The following is a 13,876-nucleotide window of genomic DNA, read 5'->3' as shown; positions in this document are numbered from 1 at the left end:
ACACAGTTTCTGCATAATTCGGAAATGAACTTCCGAATTCACCCCCCATGAGGTGTTTTCGGATGTTCATCTCCGAACGCACCCCCCATGAGGTGTTTTCGGAGATGAACTTCCGAATCAAGGAAATTTTTTTAAAAAAAAAGCGCTTCGGAAGTTCATTTCCGAAGCAGGGGTAGTTTGGGAATTTCGCTGGGGGTGACCCCCCATAGGGAGGTGGGTAAAGAAATTTTCTTGAAAATATTAAAAATCTAGATAAGCATTTCAAATACCGTTGAACTGAATGTTGTCCAACAAAGGGGGAGTAAAACATTAAGTGGAAATTATAGGTTATAAAACATTATATTTGAATCACCGAATAAAATATGCACCGAAAAATTTAGAGTAAAGAAATTAAGTGGAAAAAAAATAGATAAGGAAAGAGAAGTAATATCGGAGAGTTATACGGGTTCAGTAAAGAAGATTTAATGTTGTCTTTAAGAATTGATTTTGAGAGTATCTACTATGTCTTGAGAGTTTTTAGAAAGTTATGCTCACCATCCCCCTTATATAAGGAAATGAAGTTTCCAGGATAACTTCTAACCAAACAACGAAGAGGACTTGAAGTAGTTAGTCTCCAAACCATACAAAGAATTTAGCTTGAAACAATTAGTCTTCACATCAAACAAAATTTTGCACAGACTGGCCTCAAATCAATACGAAGTTTTGAGTTGGTTATCCTCCGAGCTGAACCAGAGTTTTATACGGGCTAACCGCAAATCGAATTGAGATTTATACTGGGATGATCTCGAACGTACTGAGTTTTTACATCGGACTGAACTCAAAAATCAAGAGAGATTTTACATCAGGTTGATCTCGAACCAATAGATCTTTTACTAGGCTAAGCTTAAGAACCATTGTGGATATTTTCACTGGCTGACTTCCACGAACCAAAAGAGGGGTTTTTCAATGGTGGAGCTTACCAATCAAATAGAGACTTAGACAAATTGTCTGAGTACAAATAAGAGTTTTTTAAATGGTTTATCTCCTAACTAAAATGATAACTTCCTAAGGAAGAATTATTTACTCAGAAGAAAAATCTACTCTTGGTATTAATTTACAATTATGCACTCACCAAGGATAATATTCCTCACCAGACTCAAGAATACTCTCAAAGAATTATGGTTATAATATTTGAGAAAACCAAGATTGATTTAGAAAGGTGATGTGAGAAATGAAAAGTGAGTTTTTTCATATTTTCTGGATTATTTTAAAGGATGGAGAAGCTCTCTTTTATAAGCCATTACACGGTGTAAATTTGGAAACAACCCACGAGCCAAATAAATAAGCTAATCGATTAGGCATTGAAAATAATTGATTGTTGTGGCTCAAAATGGAAGGTTTAGATAGAGAGTTGTTATCAATTTGTAAGAGATTGTCATAATATATTATAGACTCGATTAAGGATCATCTAATTGATTATGCTATAAATCTAATCGATTAGACAGCTTAGAAAAATTTTCTTAATCAAGCGGACGGTCCCATAATCAATTGATTAGGTCTAAAAAACATTTAGGATGATTTTAATTTAAAAAAATAAGAGACTTATCAATATTTTTAGTGTGTGTGATTTAGTCATAATACTTCTAGATATGTCTTTGTGTCTTTATAATGCACTGATAACTCAAACGAACATGTTAGCGAAAGCTTCCACACTTTCCCTCTTGCACACTCTAAAGCTTCAAGTCTTGTAGCATCACTCAATAACCTTGAGTCTCTTGATGAGTCGTGAGATATTTCTATGTTGGTTACCATCATGTGAGAGATTGAAAGCTTTAACCACTGGTGGTCATAAACCCTAAGTCTTCAATTGAGAGTTGATGCATTACAGTGTTAACTTCAATCAAATGTTCAACTTGATTCGGAATGATAGCTTGATCAACCATCTTGTGCACTTTGACTATTTGAGTTATCTTCAGCGGTTGCTTAACTTCAAGGATTAACATCATAAAAAATAAGCAGCTAATGATTGACTTGAATCCTTGTTATCCCCAACCTTTACCATCTTAGATCACTCCATTTCCTATACTTGCAAGTACATAAATCCACATTTAGTACATGGATATAAACAGTAAGTGGTTTATGTCCCGATCGATAGACTCTGATACCATATTAGTATTATAATTTGGTAGAACTCATTCTACAAAATCGACTTGCAAGGTAATGGATGTCACTTTTATAAACATTTTTCAAGCTTTATATATAACTAGTGTGGGAGTTGGGATTTTCCTAGTAGAATAAGATGAAATATGATAAATTTTACTGGATAATGATGTCAAAATATTTTACACTATCATTGTCACTGCATCTTTATTAAACTAAAAAATTAAGTATTGTTATTATTATTATTATTATTATTATTATTATTATTATTTCTAAAGATGATAATTAACATTTGGTGTAATGTGATACATAAATTAGTTTACAATTTTCTTGCTAATAGATTAGAACTTGTTTTTGTGGAACCTTATTTTATAGGTGATATGCTTTTAACAAGGACATCAACGTTTGATAACGACCACTAATGTGTTATTATAATTCAAGCATTAATGGTTAAGCGAATAAAGATGCAAACCTCATTAGGGTTTGAAGGAGTTGATTATCTAATGATGGAAGTCAAATGGAATATTACTAAAACCCCATCTCAGTGTATACAAAAGATCAAGCATATGGAAAAGTCTTGAAGTACGGTGTTACCTCCTATTTTAACAGTGAGTGAAGCAAATGTAATACACAAGTGCTTTATCGTAAAAGCGCATGACTGAAGCACACACACAAAAATATTTTCAAAATGCTTTTACCAAAAGAAAATATTTTCAAAAACATCTTGAAATTGTGCCAGATGAATTAGGAGCAGGCAAAATAGTTATATGCAAAATTTTGACTTATCTAATCGGTTGGAACATTTATCTAATTGATTAGATTAACTCAAAATCGAGCCCCGAGCGATTAAGACAACGCCTTAATGATGTGCAACGACTAGATATATTTTCCTTCCTTTTATAAACTTACAAACGATTATATTTCAAACTTCTAATAGATTGAGAAAACTTGTCAATTGATTAGATTGCTTTAAATGGATTTATTGGAAATTCCTTTTTGAGTTAACCTCTAGCCTATAAATAGAGGTATATTTTCTCATTTCCTTTATCCAGAAACGTGTTTTGACATCTCTCTCTATCTATATTTCTCTCTCTAAAGTTTTATTTAACTTTCTCTCACTAGTATAATAGCCTAAGTGCTTTTGTGAGAAAAGTTCTTTTGTAAGTGAGGATATAGTCGTAATTCTGGAAGGGTATAATCGTAAACTTACCAAGGTAATCTTTTGTATACACCTTGGTTGAATATCATCCATTTAAGGATTTATTTGGGATAGAAGCTAAACTCGTTAACAGCTTTGGTTTAGAGATTGTATGATCAAACCCTTGTTTAGGTTGGAGATCGGCCTGTGATAAAATTTCCAAGGTTCAAGCTCGACCTTTGATGTTGGTGTTGACAAATGCATTAAACCACTTGAATAACCTGAAAAACAAAATCAGAATGCATTAAAACCAACACCTCGGTTCAAACCAAAACATGCAGAAAGGTTAAAAAGCTAAAAAACGGAAGAATCAAAGTTAAAAATAGAATGAAAGTGAATTGAAAGAAAGAGAGTTTTTGCTTTCACCGATCTGAAAAACATCACTCGTCCTTTACATTTTTCATATCTTATTTGATTAATATCTAGAACATCATTGATCTAAAATTTGAAGTAACAATAAAACCTAAAATCATATATGAACGAAAAATTGAAGATGTTCAAAACGATTCAGAAACTATAAATAAAGTAAACTAAAATTTGAAAATTGAAAGACACATTTGATATAACATTGTTGTTGAAAAACGGAGAAATAAAGAGAAAAGGGTGAGGAAAGAGAACTGTGGAAGAAAGAAGTAAGGAAGCGATGAAGGTAAAAAAGAGAATGAAGAGAGAATTGATAAGTTTGATAAAATATGAGGGGTTATATTATTTTAATAATAAAATTAAAAATTTTAATGTGCAAAGACTAAATAAAGACCATTTTAATGTGGTGGTAAAAAATCAGATAAAAGTATTATAGACTTATCTAGAACAATTAATCTTCTTATATTTTAAATAATAAATAATATAAGATATGTAGATTTTGAAATAGATGCCAAAATAGTTTTCATTTCTCTAAAAGAAATCATCCTAAATTTAATGGTGTTATTAGTCATTAGAGACATTTTCTCTGTTTATTATAACAACTATAATGTGATAATTTAATCAAGGTGGTCACATATAAGGATTGAAATAAGTTGGACCGAGCTACACTTTGCCAAGCTTAAGCCTGACTTGTCAAAATTTTAAAGCCTAAGTATTGGCCTGTGGCTTATCAAAGGCTTATTTTTAGGCCTAAGTCTGATCTTTTTGAAGGTCTGTTTGGCCTAAGAGCCTACATAAAAGCCTATTTTATTTGAACATTTGTAAGTAAGAAATTTAACTAATGTTTAGATAGACTACAAATTAAAAGATCAATAAGACTAAATGTTTATTTGCGTTTACTTATTTAATTTTATCTATTAATATAATTTTTTTGATACTATTTGTTTGAGAGAACTTAAGAGAACAATTTATGACATTGTTCATACAGTTTTTGCAGTTAATTTTCATCCGTTCATCAAAATGACTAAGCTTGATTTTTGTATTTTAATTCAAAATATGAATACAATATTATAATAATTAAATATATATATATATATATATATATATATATATATATATATATATATATATATATATATATATATATATATATATATATATATATATATATATATAAGTTAGCCTACTAAACTTAAAAGACTTTTGTATATCATGTGGCCTAGTCTTTTTTGTTAAATATACTTTTAAAAAGCCTTAAATTTTTTGAAAAAATCTGACCTGACCAGGACCTTGTGTAGGCCAGGCCGTAAATCCGTAGCTACATATTTAACTAATTTCTAAATTTTACTAGAAATGTCACGTTGTATCAACTACATTCTGATTCTGGTTAATGAATAAATATTATACTTTAAAATAAAAATGTTATATTTTGTAAATTCAAACATTTTCACTAGTACTAATTATTTCATCTTCTACTAGATAGATAAGATTTTAAATATTAATTTAAAAAAATAATTAGTAGTGCGCACTAGTAGTACCTTGTGGAATATGGGATTGGCAACTCATAATCTGAAGAATATGGTACATAGTACCAAAGAAAATGGGGAAGAAGTACTTCCATAAATTTCACAAAGTTGGGAACGTTGTTCTCCAGGGCATGGTGAATAGAATTTTTCTTAGGAGTTGAACTATGTTTGTTAACTAATGGTCCACTAGCAATAGGAAATGGGCCATACTAAAGTTAGGAAATTATTCTTCCCACTCTTATATCTATTCGCTCGCCACCGTAAAAAGTCACAACGGTCTCTAGTATCTAAAGATTCATCTACACATTTTTTACACACTTCAGTACATATTATTGAGTCATTATTTTGCAAAAATTTGAGCGTGTTCAAAAATATATCTTCGGACAATTTATTTTTGCAAAAGAGGGTGGATCTTAGAATAACGCATTATGGTGTGATTTTGAGTGTATCCGGAGATGTATCTCCAGACTGTTTGGAGATGCATTTTCAAATAAATTTTTTAGCAAAATGAGGTAGATCTCATAATAACATATTCTGGTGTGATTTTGAGTGTGTTCAAAGATGCATCTTCAAACACTGTCCAAAGATGCATTTTCGGACAAATATTTTAGCAAAATGAAATGGATCTCAGAATGACGCATTTGGTGTGATTTTCGATACGTTGAGAAATGCATATTCGGACGCATTAATGGTATTTTCGAATGTGTGGGATACATACATAAGGGTGGAAATAGCAATTCTCCTAAAGTTAAATGACAATTGTGTGGGTATGCGATGTATGTTGAGAAGTTTTACATTAGATATAATATAGTCTAAACATCTATTTATAAATTTGGTGAGACAAAATAATTCGAGACCAATCTCGTTGTTCATTGTTGAGTGAAAATTTGGTAATTTAAGTGTTGTAGTCGGTTAACACGGGGTGTAACCGGTTATAGCCGGTAGAAAAACATTTCTGAACAAGAAAAAAGTTATTTTGTGTTGGCGTTAACCAGTTACACATACGCGTTAATTGGTTACAGTTGTTTGTGTATTTTATGGTTTTGTCTGCTGTAACCGATTAATCATTTGCGTTAATCGGTTACAGCTCCGAGTTTTGGCTTTTTCTTATATTTTGCTGATGTGTTTTAGGTCTGATTATTTTATAACACTTGTATAAAGGCCTTCAAGGTATCCCTATCTAAAAGTTAATGAAAACTATCATTCTTACCGTTAATTATCTCTCTCTCTAATTCTCTTCTCTTTTACTACCTCTTTCTCCACTTACTCAATTGTTTACCAATTATGTAATTGTATGTTTCAACATTCACTAGCAGAATTTATTTAAAATTAAAACAGAGTCATATATTGGTTAACATTACCTAAAAGAATATGAATCTCAAACTTTCAGAGAAATATACTCTCAAAAACTAAGCCTTCACCGACCAACTCATCAATTTTTCATCAATTTTTGGAGATTAATATCTTTTAAAAAATGTTGCTTATTGTTTGTTTGTAATATGTTGATGCCTTTATTTGGTTGAGTGTGTCTCTTAGTAGTTGGTACCAACTCAACCCAAAGGTAAAGACAATGACATACTAGTATACAAGAAAAACACCGTAAAACCTTGTACTCAATATAGTAACTCTTTATAGGGGTGATCAAAACCAAACCAACCCAATAAAAAACCGCAAACCAAACCAAATCAAACCGAAACTGCAAAAAACCGCATTTGGTTCGGATTAGTTTGGGTCAGTTTTTACAAAACCGCACGGTTCGGTTCGTTTTGCGGTTTGTATTTTGTAAACCGAACCAAACCGAATCAAACCGCACTATGTTACAACCTAAATTTTACTAACTCACATCCAACCCAAACTTAAACTTATTATACATTAGCATTATGATTACGAACAATTTTCTCATCCTTACACATATAATTTCAGTCCCGATCTTCTAAAATCTCTAATAACATTATCGCACCTTCTTTGCCACATACATCTTCCCTCTTCTTCTATAATCTTTACTCTCTTATATTCTTTCTTTTTCACCTTCTCATTTTTATGTAAATGTTCCGTATTTCAGTTTCGTTTTTATCGCATATCTTCTTCTCTAATCTCTCAACATTTTTTTTTCTTTTTCACTTTCACTAATTTTTCGTCTCTTCTATTTTTTTGTTTCGTTATAATAATTTTTATATTGTTTTATGCTATTATTTTATGTTTAATATTCCACTTTTGTCTAATTTAATTTTTACATATTAAATGGAAAATTGTTGTCAAAATATGACGAGTTTTGTTGTTATTTGATAGTGTATGAATGTATAAATACAAAATTATGTTATCATCTATATGTGTATGTATGGCTCAATAAAATATTTGTAAAAAACCGAACCAACCGAACCGAACCAAACCACATTAGTTTGGTTTGGTTTGGTTCGGATTTTTTTTAAAAGCCAACCGAACCAAACCAAACCGCACTATTTTTTCTCTTGCGGTTCGGATGATTTTTTTCGTCAAAACCGCCCAAACCGCACCGCGAACACCCCTAACTCTTTATACATTTATTATAACTCACTCTCAACATTGGACTCAAATGGAGTAACATTTAGATATTTTCGATTAGTCATCAGAAACAGAATAATGTTGTCTACTTGAATGGAACAACAATTATAATTGCTGACCTCGTAAATCCAAAAGAGAAACCAATAAGCTACAAAATGCAATTCATGGTTGGAAAAGTTATAAGCAAAGTAGTTCAACTTCAATCCTAGTGAGCACTTATTTTTTTCTTATGCAAGATTTAATAATTGATTAATTATATAAATAATGTGGGGGCTTTTTTGGCCCCAACCAAATCAGTTAAAAAAAATCACTTGAGTGGTTTGTTTCCATGTGGAACGTATGTGCAGTTCCCACTGTAGTACTCCTACTAATTTGTTGATTACAAAGCAAGGCAAAAGCATATGGGTAGAGAGAAAACAAAAAAGTTATTGTATTTAAATGTAGAAAACTTATGATAATTGCTTATAATTATGATCAACCATATGTAGGTACATTCCAACAGGCCCAATGCCAAAAATACACTCTCTTGCCACGTGGATATTATTGTACTTGGATGATATCAGCATGAAGTGTGATGATGACTGAAAATAAATTGTTTTTATTTTATTTTTTGAGGTATTTGTTGCCTTGTGTAGATACAAATGCAAAATCCAAATGTATAAAATCAAAATATATTTGTACAATATTAAACTCTTAACTGTTAGAGTATTACAATTGTGCAACTTTTTGTCTTTTGTATTTTGTTTATACAAATATAATATTTCAAATGAAAATATCTCAAACTTTTATAATTGAGTCTTTCATTAACTAGTTGTTCAAATATATTAACAATGTGGTTTATGTAGCTAGTTTGAATGTACATTAATTAGAACTTTCTTTGGGTCAAAGTAATGTTTAATTATAAAAGTTTTATTGAGAAACATAGAGAAAAAAATATAAGTTTTAGAATTGATTGAATTGAAAAAGTTTGTTGCAATAAATATGATAGTATTAAGAATTTCATGTCGGATAATATATGGGTTAACCATGTATTTGTTTTAGAATTGATAGAATTGAAAAAGTTTGTAGCAATTAGTATTATAGTTTTAAGAATTTAACGTCAGATAATACATGGTTTAAACATATGTTTAGTAATGGAGACAATTCTCATCCAACAAGTTGGCTTTGTAGGTTGAGTTAAGTCTAACAACATTTGTTAATATGGTATCAAAAGTTTAGTTTAAGATATGATAAGCCCAAGGATGGCGGCTTGGCTTCTTTTTTACATCGCTTCTTGCATGGTGTTTCCTCATGGAGACGCGTTGTAAGGCTTTCTTCTAGGCGAAGCAACCTTTCCTTTATTGCCTGTGAATTCTGTTGTCTGACGTTATTTTACATATTGTTCGGCAATTCGTTGGCGTCTTGTATCTTGAGGTTGGCTTGCAACAGTGGATATCATGAAAGACTTTAGGTTGTGAAGTTGGCGGCTGTATCAAAGGCCTAATCGAAGGCACTAGAACAAATCCAGTGATCTGAGGAGCTTGGAAAAGATTTGGAAAAAACAGTGTTCGCTACTTGATCTGTAATGCCTTAAGGAGGATGAAGAAGAGGTTGATTGATTGCTGCTTGAGCGACAACGACTTCGTGTATTGCAACGGAACGAATAGCTCTAGATTCAGCCATTACACAAAAGTGTGGAAGTCTAGAATCTAGAAATTCAGAAAGCCAAAGTTGATACGCTACTTGATCAGACCGGAGGTTGTAGAGTTTCATGTTCGATTTTGAGATCTCTTGATCTGATAAACTAAAGAGGTTTTGAACTGATGTATCGGGGAGTGAATGTGCAATTATGGAAACGCATAAATCAAAAGTTGATTCCCACAAACGGAGCCATAAATCAAAAGTTGATTCCCACAAACTATTCTGTTGCAGAACCAGAAATTGATGGAGAATCGGTAGTTGTGGAGGATTACGGTGGATCTGAGCTTCCGATGTAGTGGAGAAAGGGCTAACCTACAAGTTTAGCACTCCAACGCTTAAGTCAGTATGTGAGAGACAGGTGAATGGAAACTAAATTTGAAATTGTGTACCTGAACTCTTTGTGTCTATTTTTTATATAGTGAGGCGGTTATAACAATCTGTTAGTTGTAAGTGTGTGATGCAGGGATCTATTGGATGCATCTGGGAATTAGATCGTCTGTCTTCTTTCGTAGGGTAGTTCTCTTGTGCTGCAAATGCTTTAGATGAATTGTATCTTCTTTCGAGTGGTCGATTCGGTGACCATTATGTTCGGCCCAAAACAACTTCCATTCAAAGAAAATTTTCATGGATGATGCAGAAGAAAAGAAGTAAATTTATTAAATTAGTTGAAAAAACATATCCAAGTTTAATAAAAATGGTCGTATTGGCGTAAAAAAACTGAACCTATTTAATATTTCTCTTCTTAACAAATGAAAATGGGGCATGTTAGCTTATTGTGATGCTATTTGGAGTAATTTTATTAAATATTAATATGATCCTATCATTTTAAAATCTTAAGTAAAAATGAAACGATTATCTAAAAGAAGAAAAAAAATAGACTCAATTTAGTGGGTAAAGTTGTTGATTTATAAGTATCAACAACATGTTTACAAATAAATGCTGCTATCAGATATTGAAGACTAACAATTTCTTTAACTCACTTAGTAAGTGTCAACTGAGCTACCCTTCCCACCCCTTTAACTTTTAGAGTTAGGTTCAACGAGAAATTTCATTCTTATATTTTTCAAAATTTCATTCTTCTTATATTTTTCACCATTTTAAATTATTTTTTAAAATTATTATGGGTTGGAGATATTGTACTTTACTTATTAATAATATTTTTATTTATAAAAAGAATATAACAAATAAGTTATCATAAGTATTGGTGAACTATCTAATAATATTGAACTAATACTAATTTGATATTAATACTAATGAAAGGTATAAAAGAATGATGATTTGCATCAATGTCTCTCTCACAGACCTTTTTTCCACTAAGACGATTTTGGTTATCCCGTTTTATGCCCAAAGTATCTAATCTTAATCCATCACGTTCCGTTATCAGCCGCCTTACTTCCTTGGTGGAGTTAGTTCTCACTTCTCAAATTAAAGTGCCACTAAACAAAATCAAAACTATATATATGTATTTCATCAAAATTATTAATTAATAAAAAAAATGCAATATTCAATTCATATATGTGTGTGATAAAAAAAAACACTTCAGTTTCACGTCACTCCTTCACAATATAACTCCTAGAATCAAATTTCTATAAATACCAAACCTTGACACCCACCACCTTCATCTATATCCTACCTATAGCTAACCTCTTTCATTTAATTTCCTTACTCTCTACCTTTAATTATTTAATGGGTGATAGTAACAACAATGTTAATCTTCCACCAGGGTTTCGATTTTATCCAACTGATGAAGAACTTGTGGTCCATTTCCTTCATAGAAAGGCCTCTCTTTTACCTTGTCATCCTGATGTTATCCCTGATCTTGACCTCTACCCCTTTGATCCATGGCAACTTCAAGGTAACTTCATATTTTATTATTACTATATTATAGTTTTTTACATTAATTAATTAATATTTTTGATATAATTAGTTTGATTAATTTTGTATAGGTAGAGCTTTGGAAGAGGGGAACCAATGGTATTATTATAGTAGAAGGACACAAAATAGAATTACTAACAATGGTTATTGGATGCCAATGGGAATGGAAGAACAAGTTGTAACAAGTTCAAGCAATAAGAGAGTTGGTATGAAGAAATATTATGTTTTTCATATTGGTGATGCACCTAATGGTAGCAAAACTAATTGGATAATGCAAGAGTATCGTCTTTCTGATTCCGCTTCTTCTTCTTCTTCAAGATCATCGTCCAAAAGAAAATCACACCCGAAATCGGTTAGTATAATATAATACTATAAAAAAAACTTATCTTTATGTCAAATATCTATGGCAGAGTCGAACTTGCGTCCTCTAATATTTTAAACTTTTATAAAGGTTGTTATCATCTGAGTTATATTAGTATTAATTGTAGTATTTGTTTGTTTGATTTAGGAACATAGTAGGTGGGTGATATGTCGAGTTTATCAACGCGATGAGGATGACGATGAAGATGGAGATGGAACTGAATTATCTTGTTTGGATGAAGTTTTTTTATCATTGGATGATCTTGATGAAGTAAGCTTGCCAAATTAGATGATGCAAATGCAAATGCAATGCAAGTGATGATAATACTATAGAGAGAAAGAGAGTTGAATTACTAGCTACATTTTCCATTTTCCAAATGTGAGATAATTAAAGGTTTAAGCTAATTGTTGTTGTTATCAATATGATTAATTAATTTTCTTTTTTTTATTGTAGTTACTTAAATTAAATGTAATCAGTGAAGTTGCTATAGCTATAGAATTGTATTACATAGCTAGCAGGCCTTTGAAGTGGGGCACTATATGAAATGAAATTCATGACCAAACAATATGCAATATGACGTTATGCTTTCAAAGATCCCATTCTCTAATTCATTTGGAAATTTTTTTGTGATTTTTTAGTTTAGTTTTTATGATGACACGTGGATAATCAAACACCCTCTTTTGCCACTGATGAATACTCACATAACCCTGCAAATCCAATCCAGATAATTTAGGCAAAAAGCTCATATCTATTTTTATACTATGGGAGTAACGTGTGGGATTTGTGTTCCCTACGAGTGCGTGGAATAAGTTGATATAAAAATTTCCGTTTTTTATATATTATAAATAAAAATGAGTTTAATGAATATGGATTTTGTAAAATATTCTATCATTCTACCATGTCATATAAATTATTTAAAATTTTCAATATAATTTAATAAAATATATGATTGTTATTGGTTATTTTATATTGTAGTGCATATCCTTTTTTCATAAAAAATACATGGAGATCCTGTTTTATTAATACTACTATTAGATTATTAGATTAAAAGTTCATTGTTGAAATTAGCAAAAATTTAAAATAATCTCTTGGATTGAAAATTCTTCTTAAATTAGTATTTTAAAATATTTTCAAAAATTATATTGAATAATGGACCATGATCAACTAACATGAAAAATAATTCTTAAGTATTTCATCCTTATAATAAGACTTATGTTTAAAGATTAAAGATAGTCCTAAATTATTTAATATATCTTCTAGTAAATCATAAATCTATATCAAATTTCTTGAGTTAGTATTCCCATTTAATTTTTTTAAATCGATTTTTTTATTGATCTAACTTTAATAGTACATTTTTAAATTTATATAATATTTTCTTTTAATTTTTTAAAGTACATATTTTCTATTTTTAAAAAATGTGATAATTAATATTAATTTGAGTGTTAGAATATACATTTTTCATATTTTTCATCGGACCCAACAATAGGGATTAACATTTCCATTGAACTATTATTTGTAAGTTTATCGTCATTGTTGTGAATCTAAATTTTAGTTTAGGACAATTGATATGTACAATTATTGTTTAAAGATAAAATAACCAACTAACTGTCGAGATAATAGTCGAGTCAGACAACTTACTATCGAGATAACTATTAAGTCAGTCAAAATTTTAAATAAATCGTTTTTTATTTATATAAATTTTGAAATTTTAATCTTGACGTGTCATTCTCGATGAGTATTAATATTACACTTCAGGAAAAAAATTAAAAAAAAAACTAATATGATAAAAATATTTAAATTTAAAAATTAATACGATAAAAAATGTTGAAATTAAAATTTAATTTAAAATTAAAAAATTAATTTAAAATTTGATAGAAAAAATATGTGACATACAATACAAGTAACTAAAAGAATGATTGACTCTTTTTATATTAAAGAGCTAGGTAGGATGATGAAAGGCATAGGAAGGAAGCATTGTTTTTGAGTTGGGAATGTCACCTCTCACGTGCAAGGAGTGTTGTTGAGAGAATTATAATTAGATTTACATATTGATCAAACTTGAGAGAAATGAACAGTGGGTCCATTCATTGTGGGAATGCTTGCATCTCAACATTTGAGGGGCAATAGTCCTATTAGACTTTTATAGCATTTGCCTACTTTGATGGTATTTGTTAGCTAGTTGTCTTGTATCAC

General features: G+C 30.4%; 1 protein-coding gene across 1 annotated transcript; it reads left to right on the top strand.

Annotated features, from left to right (window-relative positions):
• The first annotated feature begins 11,041 nt into the window (after window positions 1–11,041).
• On the top strand, window positions 11,042–12,257 carry LOC131607758 (NAC domain-containing protein 104-like). Its single transcript, XM_058879722.1, has 3 exons — window positions 11,042–11,302; window positions 11,394–11,674; window positions 11,831–12,257. The coding sequence occupies exons 1-3, from the start codon at window positions 11,134–11,136 to the stop codon at window positions 11,969–11,971; spliced, it is 591 nt and encodes a 196-aa protein (XP_058735705.1). The 5' UTR covers window positions 11,042–11,133; the 3' UTR covers window positions 11,972–12,257.
• The last annotated feature ends 1,619 nt before the right edge of the window (window positions 12,258–13,876 follow it).

Source organism: Vicia villosa, linkage group LG5, assembly GCF_029867415.1.
Source record: "Vicia villosa cultivar HV-30 ecotype Madison, WI linkage group LG5, Vvil1.0, whole genome shotgun sequence".
NCBI classification, from domain to species: Eukaryota; Viridiplantae; Streptophyta; class Magnoliopsida; order Fabales; family Fabaceae; genus Vicia; species Vicia villosa.
Note: the sequence above shows the minus strand (reverse complement) of the source record. Positions and strands in the feature narration are given on the sequence as shown.